Below are 20,598 nucleotides of genomic sequence, written 5' to 3' on the forward strand. Positions count from 1 at the left end.
AGGAGCTGCTTTTAGAGTAAGGCAGGCAAAACGCTGGGGTTTCGGGGGGTGGAGCAGGGCTCCCACGCGGCCCGAGGTTGGAAGAGATGTGCAGGCAGCTCCCGGTGGCAGAGGAGCTGCTTTTAGAGTAAGGCAGGCAAAACGCTGGGGTTTCGGGGGGCGGAGCAGGGCTCCCACGCGGCCCGAGGTCGGAAGAGATGTGCAGGCAGCTCCCGGTGGTAGAGGAGCTGCTTTTAGAGTAAGGCAGGCAAAACGCTGGGGTTTCGGGGGGCGGAGCAGGGCTCCCACGCGGCCCGAGGTCGGAAGAGATGTGCAGGCAGCTCCCGGTGGCAGAGGAGCTGCTTTTAGAGTAAGGCAGGCAAAACGCTGGGGTTTCGGGGGGCGGAGCAGGGCTCCCACGCGGCCCGAGGTCGGAAGAGATGTGCAGGATCATAGGTAGTAATGGGTTATGTTATGCTCAGTGATCATTTATAAAATTGTCAATGGGAGACCATAGTTTATTCTGTGGGTTATTAACCAATGGTGAGCATTTTACAGTAGCATATTGTTCCAGTCGTTTATACATACCAATTGAAGTCCACCAGAAAGAATAGTTCAATCTTGAGGCAGATTTCCAGTTTAGCAAAACCTGTTGTATACCCACAGACAACAGCATATCAATCAACTTCGGTTTACAGAATGAGTGAGCAAAAACTAACATGTAATGAGCGTAGAATAACTATATCATGAAACATCTGAAGGACAATTCGTTATTAGTTTGATAGTAGACCAGATATCATTCCAAAAAGGGCAAACTGCTTCACAATCAAAAAGCATATGGGATAGTGTACCTGGAAGAGCACAGCAAAGTGTAGCTTTTTTCATACGGATGGGGTCCAAGCAACATTCCACATCAGAAAATATAGTGATTTGAGATAAGCTTGTGGATAAGAGGCCTGTTTGTTTAAGACCAAAAGGTTTGCCACAGTGAGATAAGGAAACATTAAGAGGGGCATAATCAAAAAAAGCGTCTAAGTCCCCTTTTTGGCCTAAGTCCCTAAACGTTCAACCCAGAAGCAGGGAAAGTGTCCATAACCAAAACAAATGTCCATGTTTTGATTATGGCCTTCCTCTGCCTAAACACTATGTCTAAAAGTACACCCACACCACGTCTACACTTTTTAGCCATAATGAAACAAAAAAATGCCTAAGCCCCAAATGTCCAACAGAAGGGCTTTTAGGAGGAGGAGCCAGTCCTTCGCCTAAAAGCTGGATTCTGTAACTGGTGTCTGTCAAAAACACCGGTTACAGAATCCCCCCTCCCCCACAACGATCCAGGCAGGAGGGTGCCCAAGCCCTCCTGCCATGTCAAACTTCCAACCTCCACCCCCCCCCCCCCCCGACAACATCGGGGCACGAGGGAGCCCAAGCCCCGCCGATCATGCCCCCCCTCCGATTTAACGGGCCAGAAGGGAGCCCAAGCCCTCCTGGCCCAGGCGACCCCCCTACCCCCACCCACCACTACATTATGGGCAAGAGGGATCCCAGGCCCTCCTGCCCTCGACGAACCCCCTCCCCCCAACGTCCGCCCCCCCGAACCCCCGATCAGCCCCCCCCAGCCGACCCGCGACCCCCCGGCCGACCCCCCCTACCCCATACCTTTTTAACATTGGCCGGACAGACGAGTGCCAAACCCGTCCTTCCGGCAGGCAGCCCACATCCGAATGGGGCCGGATTGGCCCAACCGTCCCAAAGCCCCTCCTACTGGTGGGGCCTAAGCACCTGGGCCAATCAGAATAGGCCCGGGAGCCTTAGGCCCTTCCTGTGGGTGGGACTTAGGACACTTTTTTTTTTTTTTTTATTACCCCCTAAGCTTTTTAACCCATACATCATCTTGTGGCAAGTCCGGCACTGCTTGTAACTTGCCCCATGGTAAAAGCAGGAAGAACAATGTTTCAGGTAGTAGTAAATTCCATCAGAGGAATTTCCCTAGCTATGAGACTGCCTATCCCAGTACAGAATCCTTAGAAGCCAGCTCTGTACAGAATGAGAGAAGCGGCTCTGCAAAAGGAGCATATTTTAGGCAAAGAATAAAACCTTTTAAAACTGCCTTTAAGCAGCATATGTTCCCTGATCGCTATTTTCATTATGGCCAAAGGGGGAGCCAAAGGCAGTACTGGCCCATTCCCATACCGCAGAGCCTGGGGCGTGGCTTGCCACAATATAAGCCAGAGCCTCAGACAAGGAAGGGGGAGGCTCAGGAAGGTGGATGGAAACCAGTCCAGCAGAAGGTGCCAGAGGACTGGACCAGAAGTTGGAACAGAGCTCAGCCCAGATCCAGTCCTGGTGAGGAGTTAATGGAAATGGAGGAAACTGAACTCTCCACTCAGTCAACCTGGCCTACTACTGAAGAATGCATGGAAATATGTGAAACAGTACCTGCACAAGGTGAGCTGAATGAAGATATGGACATTAGCTGAATGAACCCTGCTTATTATTGTTTTTTCCTCTTTCTTGGAGAAGGGATTCCTTTACCTTAATGCAAAGGAATAGTGCTGGAAACCTTTATTACTCTCACCTGAGAGCAATCATCTTGAACTGTGTTTTGGTTTCATGGATGTTTTTTTGTGCTCTTCTTTTTGGCTGGGACTAATTGAAAGACTTTTCTGAATTGAGAAACTTATGCTGCACCTTACACACTATGTGAACTTAGCTAAGCAATACTTAATATAGCAGTGCTGATAAAGGAACCAGTGAAGGAGTGTTTGTGTTTGAAACTCACTCAAGCCTATTTTCTTCTCTCTTATGAGCCTCCAGATATCCTGAGAACAAGGCCTAAGCAGAACCTGGGTGTGACATCCAACCAGGCTGAAGAAAGCCAAAGCTTCACTGAATGCCAGCAGGCAGCCATTAGCCATATCTGCCTATTGTTTAGTGCAGGAGTGCCCACACTTTTTGGGCTTGCGAGCTACTTTTAAAATGACCAAGTCAAAATGATCTACCAACAATAAAATTTAAAAAAAACACAACGCACACTGTACGCATAGAAAATGTTAATTATCATTCCTATTCCAGGGTTTTTCAAAGAGGTCAAAGCAGATGACTCTATGCACTATCACCTCAGTAACAACCAAAAAAATAGACAAATATACCCCCCTCCCTTTTTACTAAACCACGATAGCAGTTTTTAGAGCGCAGGGAGCTGCACTGAATGCCCAGCGCTGCTCTCGACGCTCATAGGCTCCCTGCGCTAAAAAAACTCTATTGCGGTTTAGTAAAAGGGGACCTTAGTGTAAAATATAGACAGCAGATATAAATTCTGACACATTTTGATCACTAAATTTCAAATAAAATAATTTTTCCTACCTTGTCTGGTGATTTCATAAGTCTCTGGTTGCACTTTCTTCTTCTGACTGTGCATCCAATCTTTCTTCCCTTCTTTTAGCCTGTATGCTTCCTCTCCTCCAGACCTCGTTCCCTCCCCCAACTTTTCCTTCTTCTCTCCCTGACCTTTCTTTCTCTCTGCCTCCCTTTCTTTTTTTTCTGTTTCTCTTCTTTCCTTCTGTCTCCCTGCCTGCCCTTTTTCTTTCTTTCTCCCTGCCCTCCCCCAAGCCACTGCCATCGGGGACCAGGACCCAAACCGCCACCAATAACAGACCCGAAAACCGAAGCCACCCCAAGCTCTCCTTGCTTGGCCGACCAGCATTCCTCTCCCCAACGTCAATTCTGCCATCGGGGAGAGGAAGGCTGATTGGCCCAAGATTGCGATCGACCTATTGGGGGAAATGCTGCTGGGTCCTGCCTTCGCGGAAACAGAAAGTAGGCAGGACCCGGCAGCAAGAAGAGCAAATGCTTCACTAACTTGTCTCCCGCCTTAGCCCATAGCGAACGGTTGCTTCAGGGCTCTCAACATGTGCGTGCCAGCTTCCCTTCTCCCCCCCCCCCCCCGGACATAACTTCCGGTTTTCGGAGGGAAGAGAAGGGAAGCCGGCACGCATACGTTAGAGCCAGGGAGCATAAGTTCGCTACAGGCTGAAATCTCCAAGCCGGTTTTTTTGGTTTTTTTTAATGTTCAGCAGCGGCGGCAGCAGCAGATGACAGCTGGGCGGACCGCCCAGCTAAAAGGCCCTAGAGAGAACACTGGAGAGGAAGGCTGATCGGCCTGGTAGATCAGGGCGGCAACACGAGTCTATCACGGGCTCCGCGATCGACTCGCGTTGCCTTCCTGAGCTACTGGTCGATCGCGATCGACGTGTTGGGCACCCCTGGTTTAGTGTTTGTTTCAAGTGCTGTTATTTTTCTCTTGTGCACTGCATATTTTCTGTTTTACCTTTTTTCTGTTTTGCTCTTTTTGAGACTGATTTTGTCTTGCTGGAAAACTTGTTTGATTTGCAAAGACTGCATAATAAGTCTGATTTTGTTTCAACAATTAAACCTTGCTTTAGTGACTTCTGTGAGCTTTTCTGGGTGGTCTGTAAAAGTGCTTTGGCAAACCTTATTAGCCAGCACTGTCTGTAGGGCCTTCTCCCTATTGAGAGGCAGGCCTAGTATTGAGTGCCACCTGGTGGTGGTTCACCACAGTGTTCTTAACGGAGACGGCCAGGCGACAATCTGTACAGATAAAATGTAATATAGACCACTGATGCTGTTTGTGGAAAAGTAGCAACAAATTTGGAGAAAGGCATAAAAACATCATTATGGTACAGCTGATTAACAAACCAAATCCTACTTTTTTGCCAGGGTTTCCAGTACAGACATTTTTAATTTTGTTTAAAGGCAGAATTATTCTAAATTGCCATTTCTCGATTGTTATGCATAGAGTTAATGGCAAGGTTATCCAGAGTATGGAGGGCCATTTGAGTAGCTTTAAGATTTGGGAATTGTTTCAAATGAGGTGGGAGAGACATGGTAATTAAAGCTTTAATAGGAATCGGTGAGCAGATATATATTTCTAAATCTAGCCAGGCAGGGTATTGAGGAGTTATCTGTGTATCTGTTTGAAGCCAGTTGATTCCATATTTTATCAAGGATGCCAAATGGTATCTACAGAAGTCGGGTAAGTTAACCCCACCATATATTTTAGCTGCTTTTAATTTTTTCAATGAAATCCTAGGCTTTTTATTCTGCCAGATGAATTGTATTTTCTGATCAATCCATTTATAAATTGAGGGTTTGCATAAGTTTTCAAGTTTATTAAAAATTTGTTGTACACGCAATGTCAAGTACTTCAATGCATATGACAATTTAAAAATAGACGACAAAAACTAACAATTTTATACAAATAAACACACAGTATATACATACAAATAATCACCGATACAAAAGGAGAGGGGGATGAACTACCATCTTTGAAGAAAATAAAGAAACATTTAGGGAAAAAACATCTGGAGGGTAACAAAGAATAATCATGAAAGCATGGATAAGCCTAGAAGAGAAGGTAAAGAAGATTGTGACCTATACATAAGGATTGTAGCATTGAAAGTACAGTGGTACCTTGGATTACTAGCATAATCCGTTCCAGGAGCATGCTCGTAATCCAAAATGCTCGTTTATCAAAGCGAGTTTCCCCATAGGAAATAATGGAAACTCGCTTTGATAGGTTCCCCCCCCTCCAAGGCCAGCAGCGCTGCTCTCCCCCCCATGAGAACCGGCATTGCTCCCCCTGAAGGCTCCCCCCCGGCGAACTGGCACCCTCCCCCCCGTGATCCGTACCCCCCCGCTGCCATCAGGCACACACCCCCACCGCCGCCATCGTGCACCCCCCCGCTGCGACCTGAGGTCCCCCCAACCCACCGAACCCTCTTCTTACTTTGCTGTAGCCTCCGCAGCGGCACCAGCACCAGTGTGTCTTGTGCGTGGTGCCGGTGCCTGAAGATCTGCTTCCTGTGCTGGGCCTTGAGAGTTCACATTCGTGAGAGTTCACGTTCGACGTGAACTCTCAGGCCTTGAGCATGCGCACATGTTCAAGGCCCAGCACAGGAAGCAGATCTTCAGGCACCGGCACCACGCACAGGACATGCTGGTGCCGGTGCCGCTGCGGAGGCTACAGCAAAGTAAGAAGAGGGTTCGGGTGGATTGTGGGGACCTCAGGTCGCGGCGGGGGGGAGGGGGAGGGCCTGATGGTGGCGGGGGCGCTCGCAAATCGAAGCGCGCTCGGTTTCCGAGGCGCAAATTTTGCAAATGTTTTCCTCGTCTTGCAAAACACTCGCAAACCGGTGCACTCGTAAACCGAGGTACCACTGTATGTAGTTCACTTGAGGTGCAAGGGTCATTTTGATTGTGGAAATCCTTCCCCACCAAGTGAGGCACAATGGGGACCATTTCGTGAATGTTGTCACTGTACGTCACCAGGCCAGGCCATGCCCAAGTGGGAGTGGCCGAAAGAGCCCAGAGTACACGGTGCTGACTGAGCGGATTATCAGTTCTAATTGGAGTTGGTAGATCAAGTAAAATAAAACACCCAGTTTGCTTCCAACTCAAGATACTTTATTCTAATAGGAACTTCAGCTTCAAAAAACCCAAATTGCACTCACAGTTCAAAAGAAAAATTTGCATTTCCCAGATACAGTCCAAAATAACTTTTCTATTCCAGTGCAATAGTCAATAGATTTAAAAATTCTTCCATGCAATTTGATTCAGTCTCTAGCTCACAATGACTTCTGGCAGCTTTAGACTGGATCTTGCCTCTGAGCTCCTTGGATGCAGATCTCAGGGCAGAAGGGACCTCCTCCCACAATGACCGCTGGCTATGGTCCCTCCCAACTAGGACCCACAATCCAGTCTATGAAAAACCCCCCAAAAAGGAAAAGTCTCAAAAATTACTACCAGGGCTATGCAGTGCTAACTGCCACAGCCTAGAAAACTCTGGTTCATGTACCAGCAGGATGCAGGAATCTTCCCAAGCCACTAAGGCTTTCAGTAACCTTTCTTTTAACTTAAGGTTAGTGACAGCCTGCCCCATAACTTGGCTCCATAAACTAGCAAATCCTTTTTTACTTTCTCAGTTTTGCTATTTGTCAAAGCCCCAGCATAACCCCCTCTGTTTCCATATTCCACTGATCAGAATCAACATTTCCCTCTTTAAAGTCCATGACTTCCTCAGGGTCTAAATAGTCTTCATTATCTGAAGCTTCCCTCATGAAATCTAACATTTCAGCTTCCATATAGCTAGATCTGACCTGAGTGTTAGGCTGAGGTATGCTGCTGCATGTCTTTGGACCTGGTCTCCTTTCACCATTCTGTTTCCTCTCCAGTGTGGGTTGGTTCAGTGGCTGCCTCTTCTCTTGGTCCTTATAAGCCTCAGGATAATGAGCTACATTGTGACTTGTTCTTGGCTAAAATGAGGGCTGGAATGTTCCTGGTGTCGCCTGGAATTGTGTCCCCCATGAATGTTATGAGATATCTAGTGCACCTTCCCCCTAGGAACACTATCCTGAGTACTTTTAGTTCCACCTGCCCATTGTTCTCTCTTCTTTAATTCAGGCAAAAACAAATAGGTACTTTCTTGCTCAGGACTAAACCTTCCCTGTCTGGCTTTAGGTCTGGGTTGAGGTGTTGGTGTAGGTAGTGTTCTTTCCTTTTGGGATAGTATTTTCTCCTGCCTAGCCCTAGGCATCTGCGTCTTTTCACTACCCGGCTCAGTCAAAGGGCCTACTACTCTGTGACAATGTGGATGTAATGAGTTCTTTTAATTTAGTGATATTAAAATCCATAATACGGGAGAGATCCTTATGAATATAAGAACCTAAATATTTTATTTCTTTAGTGGGCTAGGAAACCCAAAATGTCTGATATCATGTTCCATAATCAGGTTATTAAGCAGGAAGATTACTGATTTCTCCCAATTAACTTTGTACCCAGACAATTGGGAGTAAATCTGCACAATTTGTATGAAGACTGGAATGGAGAGTTGGGGTTGCGGAAAGAGAAGGATATCGTCTGCATATGCTGCAAGTTTGATTTGGCTGGAGTGAGATGGAATTCCTAGAATGTGTGGAGATTGATGGATTAAAGACAGAAGGGGTTCTAAGGAAAGGTTAAATAAAAGTGGTGAAAGGGGACACCCCTGCCGAGTTCCCCTATGTAGTTGGATGGGATTGGTTAGATAGTTGTTCACAAGGATTTTAGAGAAGGGTTTCCAATAGAGTGGATCCACGAAACAAAAGTTTTGCCGAAACTGAGCCATCTCAGAACCTGCAGCAGAAAGGACCATTCAACTGTCTAAAGCTTTTTTTCTGCATCTATGACTGTTTACTGAGTCTCGCAGGGAGGATATACAAAACCTGTGCTTTTTAACTTTGAGGTAGTGCGCCAAGGATCTTCCAATTTTATTGTCCCCTAAATAATGTCTGGATTTTTGTATAAAGATATCTTGACAAGCAATTCCTGAATACAGAGAATTAAATTCATATTTCATTTTATGTAATTGGGATAGATTAGTCTTATTTGTGGTTGGATCATTACTATAATTGTTTACTAGGTCTTTGATATTGGATTCCAATTCTTTGAGTTGTTTGTTTGTTTGTTTATTTTCCCAATTAATCAGACTTATGATTTCTCCTCTCAGGGTAGCTTTATATGCTTCCCAGGTTGTGGACGGGGAGATATCAGCATTAGGTTTATTATTGTTGAAAAATTCTTCAGTAAGAGAATATATTTTCTTTACTATCTCCTCATCTTTCAGAATGGTGTTGTTTAGTCTCCACGTTTGTTGAGATGGAGAAGGAATTTCTAATTTCAGAACGAGTGAGACTGGAGTATGATTAGAAAGGGTTATGGCATGGATGGTGGAGCTAAGAATCATGTTGGAGAGGATTGATGAGAAAATAATCAAGCCTGGCATAGGAATAATGTGGTGCTGAGTAGTGTGTATATTGTTTTTGGGTAGGATTGAGAATGTGCCATGGGTGTATAAGATTGTAGTTTGAAATCATAGCTTGTAATTCAGTTAGTTTTAGACTTGAATGAACGGCAGAGAGAGATGCAGTCTAATAATAGATCAAGAGGTTGATTGTAATCCCCTCCAATTATAACTGGCGATTCAGGAACGTGGAGTAGATTTGACTGTAAGTTCCTAAAGAATTCAGGTGAATCAAAAACTGGGGAAACCACAGACAACCCTCAAAAACTGTGATTTTAGGGGTAGGACATGCAGGGAAACCGCCCCAAAAAAACCTTTTTAAGACCCCCCCTCCAAATTGCTGATTTAGGCTGTCAGCCTGTACTCTCATAGAACCATGTGCTGATTGGAAAACACTGCAGACAGCTGAAACAGCTCACAGGGAGATCCTCTGCCTCAAATAGCTATAAAGCTGGACTCCGAGTCTTCTGACTGCCCCACCGTCTGGACCTCCATGGCCGGGTACCTCCGGACAGGCAATAGACAAAACTAACCCACTGGTCCTGGAATAAAGTGGGATTTTACAAGAAGCAAACTATATTACTTTCTACTGTTAATTTAAAGAATTATGGCTGTGTTTGTTTGGAAAAGGTGTAACACTCATTTGACTTTGTGCAACTACATCTATAACATCTTTCTGTATGCATACAATAAACTGATAATGTAGACTTTAATAGTTAGGAAACAGGTCTGATGGAGTAAGAAGAAAGTGACTCAGAAATAACACAGAGGCTGGAGATAGGGATTGGAGAAACCTGGATTGATAGACAAGTAGAAAATGTCATGCAAGGTCTGGGGTGGGAGAAGGAAGGAAAGGACAGCTAGGAAGGGCGACAAGAGGGGCGGAGTTAAGGTCAGAACAGTTCTCTTTCCCCCCAACAAAGGCGTTCCTGTCCCAGTGCCTCTTTTCTACGGTTTCTAGGAGACTATTGAATGTTTTTGGAAAGTGTGGAGAAAAACAGGTCTACGCATACCACCAAAAGAAATGTACAAGCTATATAATGAAGAATAGGAGAATAAATTTTCGGATAGCGTAAGGTTTCCCAAGGCTTTGCGACAAGCAAGAAACGTCTCATTTCGTCGGTCTTTCAAAAACTGGTACTATATTTTTCAATAGTTCTTGGGGAAGGAAGCCCTCAGATAATTAAACTCGATAAAACATAAACTGAAAACGGGGGCAACAAGTCATATAGCTTCAGCATCAAGTTTCTCTTTCTTCTTTCTATTTTGCGACAGTGCTGGGCTTGTTACGGCCGGCACCGGAAGTGCGACTGACGCACACGTGTCTGGCGGCGCGCGGTTCCTGAAAACATTTTGAAGCGGCTCAGGACGTGCTACCTCTCACAGCAGCGGGATGCCTTCATCTTTGACTCCCAGCACTCCGGCCTCTGCTGCAGCAGTCGCCATGCAGGAAGCGCTGGAGTGCGCGGGTCGAGTGATCGACCGACAGTTGCAGGAGGACCGCTGCTACCCTGACCTGTCACAGCTTCTTTCCGTGCCTGCTCCCAGTGAGTAGTGACCGATGCAGGCCGCTTTCTTTCTTCTTGCTGAGTTTCAACATTTATCAAATTTACTTGCCAGCTTTTATACTTTGCACTAGTAGTGTTTAAAAAAATATAGAGACACAGCGAGGTAGGGAAAGGTTTGTTGCATGAGAGAGATTTATTTGCACCGTTTCCTTGTATGGAAACGTAACATAGGAATCCGTATGGTATGGACCAAGCTGAGGATCATCTTTGGTCAAACTGCAGTCTCTTTGAGTTGCATGGCAATATATTTGATAAATGATGGTAGATAAGGACCAAACGATCAATCCTGTCTACCCAGATTGAGGCTTTCTTCTTCTCTCTCTCTTTCGTTTTCTGTCTTTGGATAGATGATTTATCTTATACAGTTGGAAGAGAAGTGGGGAATCAATCTGAGATTGAATTGAACTTATTTATTGAATACAGCACATACTTATATATATATACACATATATATACACACACACACACACATATATATATATATATTTATATATATATACACACATATACATACTTATATATATAAACATGAGAATACAAATTGCAGTCTATCTTGTGTATCATCTCAGACACAACACGGTCTGTGTTTTGGCCTCAAAAGTGAAGCCTGCATCAGAGGTATGACTAAAGATCCACTAGATGGCACTGAAATACTGCACATGTATATTACAAGAAACAGAATCTGTAAGTCGCTGGTAAAAACTTGTCACTTGAAGTACTATGCACAGGTATGTGCCACTCCAGCCCATCTCTCATGCTCCCACCCAATCTATTGCCACTTATTCTTGCCTCTGTCCTCCTTAGCATTCCAGGGGAGAGTGTGGCGCAGTGGTTAAAGCTACAGCTTCAGTTCCAATTTTATCCAGTCCCAAAAGATGTATTGTTTACTCTGAAAATTTCAGTAAAAAAGTGGCTCCTCCCACAGCTCTAGGTTTCAGTGCCAAAAAGGTCTTTCTCCTGAGTTGTGTGGGCTGGGCCACATCAGGAAATATGAAGGCTTTACCTCCACAAAATCAGATTAATTCACACATATAATCAAGAGAGTAGCTCATCTTGATAATCTTAAAGAAATTCCATAAGGTTAAACTGAGTTGGTACAAGCTGGTCTACTCCCTGTTTGACCAAGTTTTTGTTTTTGAGGAATATAATACGGAGTAGAAATCAATACTGTTTCAGGATTCTGTAATCCCAATATCTCTCTGAAATACTTCCTAAAAAGAATCTCAGACGATATTAGATGTGTTTTGGGGGAAATTAACTAAACACAAATTTCTAGATCTAGCAACGTTTTCCATACTATAGGAATCTCTAAGGGCTCCATTTACTAAGCTGTAATAGCATTTTTAGCGCGCGCAGAATTGCCGCGTGTGCTAAACCCACGCTATGCGGCTAGAATTAACACCAGCTCAATTCTGGTATTAGCGTCTAGCGCACGTGGCAATTCTGTGTGCTTTAAGCATGCGCTAAAACTGCTATCGCAACTTAGTAAAAGGAGCCCTAAGTGTAGACGTTGAAAACTGTTTCAAGTCAGAAGTTTGCTTTTCTACTGAAAGCATTCAATTATCAAGATTTTGAATATTTGAATCTACATTCTCTAGTTTCTCAACAACCTCCTTAGAGAAAATTTGTGTCTGGTTAATAACTAATTTCACCATACTCTCCATCCAATCAAGAAATCTTAGGCCCTGTTTTATGAAGCTGTACTAGCGATTGCGCTGTGGTAACGGCCCCGAAGGCCATAGAGATTTAAAGGGCTTTGGGGCCGTTGCTGCCTGGCAGCCGCTAGTGCAGCTTCATAAAACAGGGGGTTAATGTATTTGCTGTTGGAAAATACCTGTGAAATGGATGTCCATTTTGGATGTTATGCCCTGGACGTCCCAATTCTGACTTGGATTTCCTTTTGAATATGCCTCTCTCATTTTCTTAACATGTGGGCCAGGGAGCTGGAGGCAGTGGTATCTTCAGCTCAGAAATAAGCTAGGGAATGGGCAGAGGCAGTGTGACCATCTTTGGCCTTAGGGGTCTTGGAGAAAAGTGAGACTGAAGGGGCAGAGAGGGAAAGGGAGAAGAGGAAGGGAATAATATGAGAGGGTTGTATGGGGGACAGGAAAAGGAGAGAGTGGACTATGGTTTGGGGGTAAAGGGGCTCTCACCATATGCTCACTGCTGCTGTTTCCTCCACCTTCTCACAAAATAAGGATGAAAAAAGCATGGGATGGCAGCAGAAATTAAGAGTAAAGGGCAAATATGTGTTGACCCTAGAGAAATTTAGAGTCCCAATTGTATAATTTGTAGATTCATAATGTTTATGCTTTGATGGTATTGATCAAGTAATACTACTTTATTTTTTATTTTGTAGACAGCCCCACGGTTTCTGGTATGTCTGATATGGATTATCCTTTGCAAGGGCCTGGTTTGTTGTCGGTACCCAATCATCCAGAGATTAGTGCCATCCGAAGAGTCCCTTTACCTCCTGAACTCGTGGAGCAATTTGGACGTATCCTTAATTAGATTTTTTTAGCATACCAAATGTGTTTTCTGGTTATCAAATCACTTGCAGCATGGTTAAATTTTAATAGTTTGTTTTATGTGCATGCAAACAAGACACAGACAGCCAGATTGTCTTGCTTACACAAATATCTTTGTTCATGAAGTTAGGTAATTCAATGGTTAAGTTTTACATGAAGTTGCAATGAGACTGTAATAAGCTTGACTCTTATGTACCATTAAGTCAAAATTTTTTTTTAGTTTAGTTGATCCGTAAAGAAGTGAGCCATGTTGACATGATATCCTAGGGTACAGAGTGCAGTAGGTACATCCTAATATTACACAGAAAATTAATGCATAGTTGGGTGGAAAAATATTGAAAAAATAGGTATCAACTGAAACTTATTTTTCCTTTTCATCCTGTTAGACCAATCTAGATCAATGCATTGTGCCCCCCCCCCCCACCCTACCAGCAGAAGGAGGTAGAGAAACTAAACTGTTCCAGTGACATCACTAGTACATAAAACTGATGTACCTTAGATCTGTTCAACATTTCTCTGCCTTCAGCAAATGATGTAAGCTGGACTGTTGCAGCAGGTTCCATTTTGTAGGCTTACTGCATTCTGTATGCTTGAGTCCCTTGGCTAGTTCTTGTTGGGGCATAGTCCCAGAGGCATTTGATCCCTTTGTTAACTGGTGCGCCTGCCCAGTTATTGCTCGCTAATGGCTTTGTTAACTAGTGTGCGTGGCCAGTTATTGCTCGCTAAAGGCTTTGTTAACTGGTGCACAAACCCAAATTTACATGTGCAATTCTGGTGGTGTATATATAAATTTCAGGGGTTTGTGTCTTTATAAATCTCTCCAAGCACAGGGACCACCAATTCAAAGTGAGGAGACACTTGTGGGAAATGGAGCTTTATTTCTTCCTTAAATCATTACATCCTCAGATATGCAGTGTAACTGTATGATGGGAGTCTTTCCAGAAATCTGCAGGGCCTGGCTCACCATTGATAGTGATATTTTCATGTGGAACTATGAAGATGGGTATGTAAAGAATAATAAATATACAATTTTTGAAGAACCAGTAAAAAAATTAAAATGTTGTTCAAAGTTGTTAAATTGTAAGAAGATCTTGTGAGACTGTAAGACTGGGCGTCAAAATGGCAGATGACATTTAATGTGAGCAAGTGCAAAATGATGCATATGGGAAAGAGGAACCCAAACTATAGCCATGTGATGCTGGGTTCTGTGTTGCTACCCAGGAAAAGGATCTAGGTGTCATTGTTGATGATACGTTGAAACCCTCAACTCAGTGTGCGGCAGCTGCTGAGAAAGCAAATAGAATGTTAGGAATTATCAGAAAAGGAATGGAAAACAAAGATGAAAATGCTATAATGTCCTTGTATCGATCTATGGTACAGCCGCACCTCGAATACTGTGTGCAATTCTGGCCGCCATATCTAAAAAAAAGATATAGCGGAATTAGAAAAGGTACAGAGAAGGGCGATAAAAGGGATGGGACAACATTCCTATGAGGAAAGACTAAAGTGGCTAGGGCTCTTCAGCTTGGAGAAGAGACAGTTCAGGGGTGATATGATAGAAGTCTATAAAATACTGAGTGGAGTAGAAAGGGTAGATGTGAAGCGCTTGTTCACTCTTTCCAAAAATACTAGGACTAGGAACCATTTGATGAAGCTACTGAGTAGTAGATTTAAAACAAATTTGAGAAAATATCTTTTCACACAACATGTAATTAAACTCTGGAATTCATTTCCGGAGAGTGTGGTGAAATCACTTAGCTTAGCAGGGTTTTTAAAAAGTTTGTATAATTTCCTAAAAGAGAAGTCCATAGGCCATTATTGAGGTGGCTTGGGGAAATATACTGCTTATTCCTAGGATAAGCAGCATAAAATCTGTTTTACTAATTGGGGTTTAGCAAGGTGCTTGGGACCTGGATTGGCCACTATTGGAAACAGGATACTGGTCTTGATTGACATTCGGTCTGTCCCGGTATGGCAATTCTTATGTTCTTATCCCAGAGTGCCAGAAATGGCATGAAGTCTCAAGATGAGCAGAATTCATGTTGATTGTATTTGAGGCATGCATAGTGATAATGTGTCATTACCTATTTCTTGTGCAATATGTTTTGTAGTCCTGAACTGTAGGGTTATGCATCTGAACCCACAAGTTGCTTGCAGAATGCTGTCAATCATCTTTGAACTCTGCCTCCTTTCCAGGCAGCTACTCTTGCTCCCTCAGTTTTTTTTCTGCAAGCAAGTTGCTCAGAAATGTTTCTGCTCTGCATTTTTATTATTTTGGGGTATTTTTTTTCTGTAGTGTTAGTTGGAGGCTTGGTGCTCAGAGTTCTCACTTGTTGGAACCTCTGTATGAGAGAAGACGTCCTACCCCTGTATCATGCTAGGTTTACGCTAGCTGGCTGGCCAAAGAGTATCCGTGTCCAGTGTGCAGCGGGGTGTGCAGCGGGCTCAGCCTCCTCTGTGTTCTCCTTGGATCCACAGAAGGTTCACTCCCAAGGACCGTAACCCACATGAACTGGGGGAAAAAAGACTGTTTGCCTTGGGTAAGGGGACAAATCCATTCACCGCCCCATGGAGTGGTGAATGACCTTGTCCCTGCAGTAAAGTATCTGCCACAGGTTGCCACCCTTCCACTCCTCTCGCACAGCAGTCTTTCTCGCAGTTGCATGGCCAGCAGCCCTCTTCACGATTGCATTTCCAGCAGCCCCCACCCGCCCGATGGCGGGTGGCAAAAAAACAAACCTGCGACTCTCCTGGGTTGGCCAGAAGTTACATTGGAAGGAGGGACTTGGCGGCAAGAAGGTTCCAGTCAGAGCAGCCCTGCATGCAGGAAGCTTCTAAGGCTTGTAGGCCCGCCCCCAGGAGGCACTAAAGGGCTGACTCAGGAGAGTCGCAGGTTTGTTTTGTTTGGATTTTTTTTTTGCCACCCGCCATCGGAAGCGAGAGAGGGAGGGTGGGAGGCTGTTGGACCCATGATAGGGAGGGAGGGAAGGGGGGCTGCTGGATTCATGAGGGGGAGCTGCTGCTGCACCTGCAAAGTAGGGATTTGCTTGGGCTGCTGAACCGGCTGGCGCTGAAGGGAAGGGAGACAGTTGCTAAATCTGGTCTGGGGATTGAGGTGAAGGAAATAGGTGCTGGGTCCATATGGTGGGTGGAGCTGGAGGGAAGGGAGAGGTGCCAGCCCCACACCTGGGTGCTGAAGGAAGGGGATAGAGATGCTGGACCCATGGGAAGATACAAATTTTGGGTTTATGTATATTTATTTAAAGTGCCATCTTAAGTGAATTATAATAACCATTTGTGAACTGCTACCTCTTTTTTAATGTTATTTACAGGGGTGATCTTGCTTATTTTGATGGTCTTAGTGAAACAATACTATCGGTAGGATTGGTGAAACCAAAATCTGGTAAGAAACTGAATATTGAATGAGGAATTAAGAACATAATGATAAAATGAAGAAAGCAATCCATCAAAAGTAATTAGTTTTACCTAGAATTAGCATAATATTCAGATTCATAATTACTTGTATTGTCTAATGTTGAAATGAGTCTCCTTTAACTTTTAAATAGAAAAGAGTAAGTTGGGCCCTGGTACTTTACATTACTTAGATTCTTATAATTTTTTTTGTTTTTTTTCTCACCTATTAGCTTAATTCCTAAGTTTCCTTTCTTCCTTGTGATGGGTGTTTTATTTCTTAATTATTGTTTTCATACAGTCTCTTGTAACAACATCTTAATGGTGTGATGCTGATGTTCGATAATCAGCATACTGAAGAGCATATTATCAATAACCAATCATTGACTTTCCCATATACCCGTCCCCACAGCTAACAATTCCTTCCTTATCTTCCAGGTTCTCTCTGACTTCCATCAATCTGATTACGTGATTGTGTCTCTCTACTTGTGGGATTTCCCAGTCCCTCATCTATGTCTTTACATACTAGCATGGTATCTCCTGTATTCCATGCTTGTTACTGAGTGACACATGCCCATCTTTTTTTTCAAAATTCTCTTGTGCCTGTTATAAAGGCTGTGTGTTTTTTTCTTTTTGCTGTAAAACTACACAGACTTTAAGTATCCAAAGAAAGGACCATCTTTTTCTGTGCTCTTGCAGAAGTCCTCTATGGTGCAAGCTATATAGGCTGAGCATAAGCTTATCTAATGTTTTTGGAGAGGCACTGCTGGGCAGAACTCCCAACAGAGACACTTTTAGGGAGTACAAGGTCTGTTCAAAAAGTTCCAGGATTGGTTTTATAAAAATTTATTAAACAATCTTACAACTTATTCCTTTGGATCCCCTTCAAAGTACTCCCTTTCCCTGCATATACACTTTTTCCAACGTCGTCGTTTCCACTTCAGGAAACAGTCCTTAAATGCATCTTCAGGAATCACCAAAGGTTGCTCAGTTGAATTTTGTTTTATGTCTTCAATGGTGTTGAATCGCTTTCCTTTTAATGTAGATTTAAGTTTAGGACACAAGAAGTTAGCAGAGGCCGAGTAAGGTGCTGGGGAAGAACTGTCATCGCGTTTTTTGCACAAAATTCATGAATTTTGATGGAGACTTGAGCGGGTGCATTTTCATGATGGCAGGAATCATGACTGTTCCCTCCAAAGTTCAGGCTGCTTCCTCCTGATTCTCTCTCTCTCAGTCATTTCAACACTTTCAGATAGTAATTTTGGTTGACGGTTTGTCCTTGTGGCAGAAATTCATAGTGAACAAAGCCACGACTGTCAAAAAAAAAAACCATAACATCACTTTGACTGAACTTGGCAAGTGTTTTTTTGGTCTTGGCGATTGTTTTGGTTCTCCCTTGAGACGATTGAGCTTTGGGTTTCCATGTCATAACTGTAGACCATCAGTGTCAAACTCAAACCCTTTGCAAGGCCACATTTTGGATTTGTAGGTACTTGGAGGGCTGCAGAAACAATAGTTAATATCTTATTAAAGAAATGCCAACTTTGCATGAGGTAAAACTCGTTATAGTTTATAAATCTTTCCTTAATTGCTTCTGATAATTTCAGCTATACACAGCTGAAAGCAGTGCAACATGCAGAAAGTGAAGTTTAGATAGTTTTTCACTTTCTGCATGTTGTACTGCTTTCAGCTGTGTATAGCTGAAATTATCAGAAGCAATTAAGGAAAGATTTATAAACTATAACGAGTTTTACCTCATGCAAAATTGTGATTTACATTCTAAAGTATCAACTGCAAGAGACAAGATTTTGGTGTAGTCCTCTAAGCTTTTTTGTAGAGGGGTGACTCAATATCTGACTTGTGCCTTAAGTGTCCGGTGGTTGCATCCACAACCGCCTTCATCTCTCACCTCCTCCAGCACTGCTCACAACCGCCATCTTGCATCAAGCAGTCACTGCCAGGAGAGGTGCCAAATTTCACGAGAGTACATGAGATTACATACACACGCACAAGCTGCACTGCCTCCAATTGTTACCTTACGTTCTGAAACATTGCCCGCCTCACTGCTGTAATCTCATGCAAGCACTTCCCTGCGTCTGTACGCGATTGTGAGGTGGAGTGGAGAGGACAATCGCGTACAGACGCAGGAAAGCACTTGCGTGAGGTTACAGCAGTTAGGCAGGCAACGTTCCAGAACAATGGTAACATACTGAGGGCCTCAAATAGTACCTGGCGGGCCGCATGTGGCCCATGAGTTTGAGACCACTGCCATAGACCCATTTCTCATCACCAGTTATCAAGAAATGTTTCATCTTCATGATGTGGTTGATAGTCCTCAACTATGGAACAAACTGCTGCAACGCGAGACATCCTCAACTTCTCTGTTAGAATGCTGTGGCATGAACCAATGGAAATATTGCCTTCCTCTGCCAATTCTCTAACAGTTAATTGCTGATTAGCGCGCACAAGAACCCTCACTTGATCACCCTCAGTTGACAGTATTCCAGTTCATGAATTGTCTTCCACTGATTTTGAAGCATGAATACCATTCAAAACACTTTCCATGACTCATGATGTGTTTCTCATAAACCACTTTCAGCATTTCATAAGTTTCTGTAGCGATCTTACCCAATTTAAAACAGAACTTCATGCTGTAGCGCTGCTCATTGAGGTCACACATGATGAAAAATAGCTGATCAAGAAAACACACTTTCACAAAACCTGCTGTAACTTGGAGACTAAAACAGATATCAACAAATGGAAAAAGGAGGTTACTCTTGAGGTTTCAAGCTACTCAACGCCGCCTAACACGTCTCAAAAGAACTTCCCATTGGAATACAATTCAAACTGTCCTGGAAAGTTTTGAACAGACTTCATAGATTTCCTAGTTATTTCAGCCCACCTTTTGTGTTCCAACCTCCGGGGTGCCCTATTGTTTCCATGAGGAACTCCATTTTAGAGCCTTTATCGAAATTTATTGATATTTTTCTGAGGGATGAAGTGAGAAAGATAAGATCTTACATACAAGACACTACTCACATGTTGAAGATATTGATATCCATCACGACTGTGAAGGACGACTGGATCCTGGTTACGCTGGATGTGGCTTCACTATATACGATGATACCAGCCAATGAAGCTTTAGAACTATTACGAAATATCTTTGATCATAAAACTATTCACCCCAGAGTATCTACGGACTTTCTCATGCAGTTAGCTAAGATGGTACTCACAAGGAATTATTTTTGGTTTAATGAGGAATTTTTCGAACAAATACAAGGGATTGCTATGGGTGCCTCGGTAGCTCCTTCTATAGCCAATTTATATATGGTCAACATGGAGGAAAAATACATCTATGGTTCTGAGGAATTTAAACATATTTGGTTATGGAAGAGATTCCTGGATGACATCTTTTTGATTTGGACTTCTTCCATACAGGATTTGGATAAATTTATAGGTTGGCTAAATCAGCTACTTCCCAACATAAAATTTTCTGCTACAATCGACACAAAAGAAATTGCATTTCTGGATATTTACATTAAAAAGGAAGCGAACAGTTTTAGAACTTCACTCTATCGTAAGATGACGGATAGAAACAGCTTGCTTCGTTATCACAGCTTTCGTCCTTCTCGTATTAGTCAATTTCTCCGCTTACGCAGACTATGCTCATCTGTAGATGACTTTAAGATTCAAGCCAAAGAAATGAAAGAGAGGTTCCATCAAAGAGGCTATCCGGAGAGGATTATACGTCAAGCATACACAAGGGCAAAATATGCTCAACATCATCTTCTTCTGACCTACCAGCAGGATAAGGAAGACACTGGACTTATTTTTGTTCAAAAATTCACCCCACTCTCCACCAGAATTAATAAAGCCATTTTAAAACATTGGCATGTGGTTAGACTTGTAGTTCCAGACTGTCCTGAGAAACCGTTTTTTTTCCTTCAAACGCACTAGAAACATTGGGGAACTGGTTAAACTTAGGGCGCCCCCGATACAATCTAGGGGGGGTCCACTCCAGTTGCGGCAGTTGCCAATGGTGCTATCTCACTATGCCAGGTCAATTTTGGGTTCATCCAGGCACGGGGGACAAATAATTTAGTCAGAATTCGACTACTTGTGACTCTACCGGGGTCATTTATGTGATTCAATGCCCCTGCAATAAACTCTATGTTGGCTGCACTATGCGATCTATAAAAACTTGGCTCAATGAACACAAGTCTAGGATATGCACTGAACGTGATACGGCCCC

General features: G+C 43.5%; 1 protein-coding gene and 1 long non-coding RNA gene across 4 annotated transcripts in view; one reads left to right on the top strand and one right to left on the bottom strand.

The window, feature by feature from the left end:
• The window catches only part of LOC117354767, a 45,432-nt gene extending 35,198 nt beyond the window's left edge, over positions 1-10,234 (bottom strand). The window contains exon 1 of the long non-coding RNA XR_004538244.1: positions 7,158-10,234. This is a non-coding gene — a long non-coding RNA (uncharacterized LOC117354767). The remainder of the gene's footprint in view (positions 1-7,157) is intronic.
• Positions 2,289-20,598, top strand: part of NUP155 (nucleoporin 155) — a 261,773-nt gene continuing 243,463 nt past the window's right edge. For 2 of the 3 annotated variants that reach the window (XM_033932698.1, XM_033932703.1), the window contains exons 1-4: positions 10,233-10,386; positions 12,767-12,904; positions 13,842-13,938; positions 16,268-16,338. In XM_033932698.1, the coding sequence (XP_033788589.1) occupies positions 10,233-10,386; positions 12,767-12,904; positions 13,842-13,938; positions 16,268-16,338 (460 nt within the window). Of the gene's footprint in view, positions 2,428-10,232; positions 10,387-12,766; positions 12,905-13,841; positions 13,939-16,267; positions 16,339-20,598 lie in introns of those variants that run through there. The other variant, XM_033932712.1, reaches the window with a different exon arrangement.

Source organism: Geotrypetes seraphini, chromosome 1 (genome assembly GCF_902459505.1).
Source record: "Geotrypetes seraphini chromosome 1, aGeoSer1.1, whole genome shotgun sequence".
In the NCBI taxonomy this organism is placed as follows: Eukaryota; Metazoa; Chordata; class Amphibia; order Gymnophiona; family Dermophiidae; genus Geotrypetes; species Geotrypetes seraphini.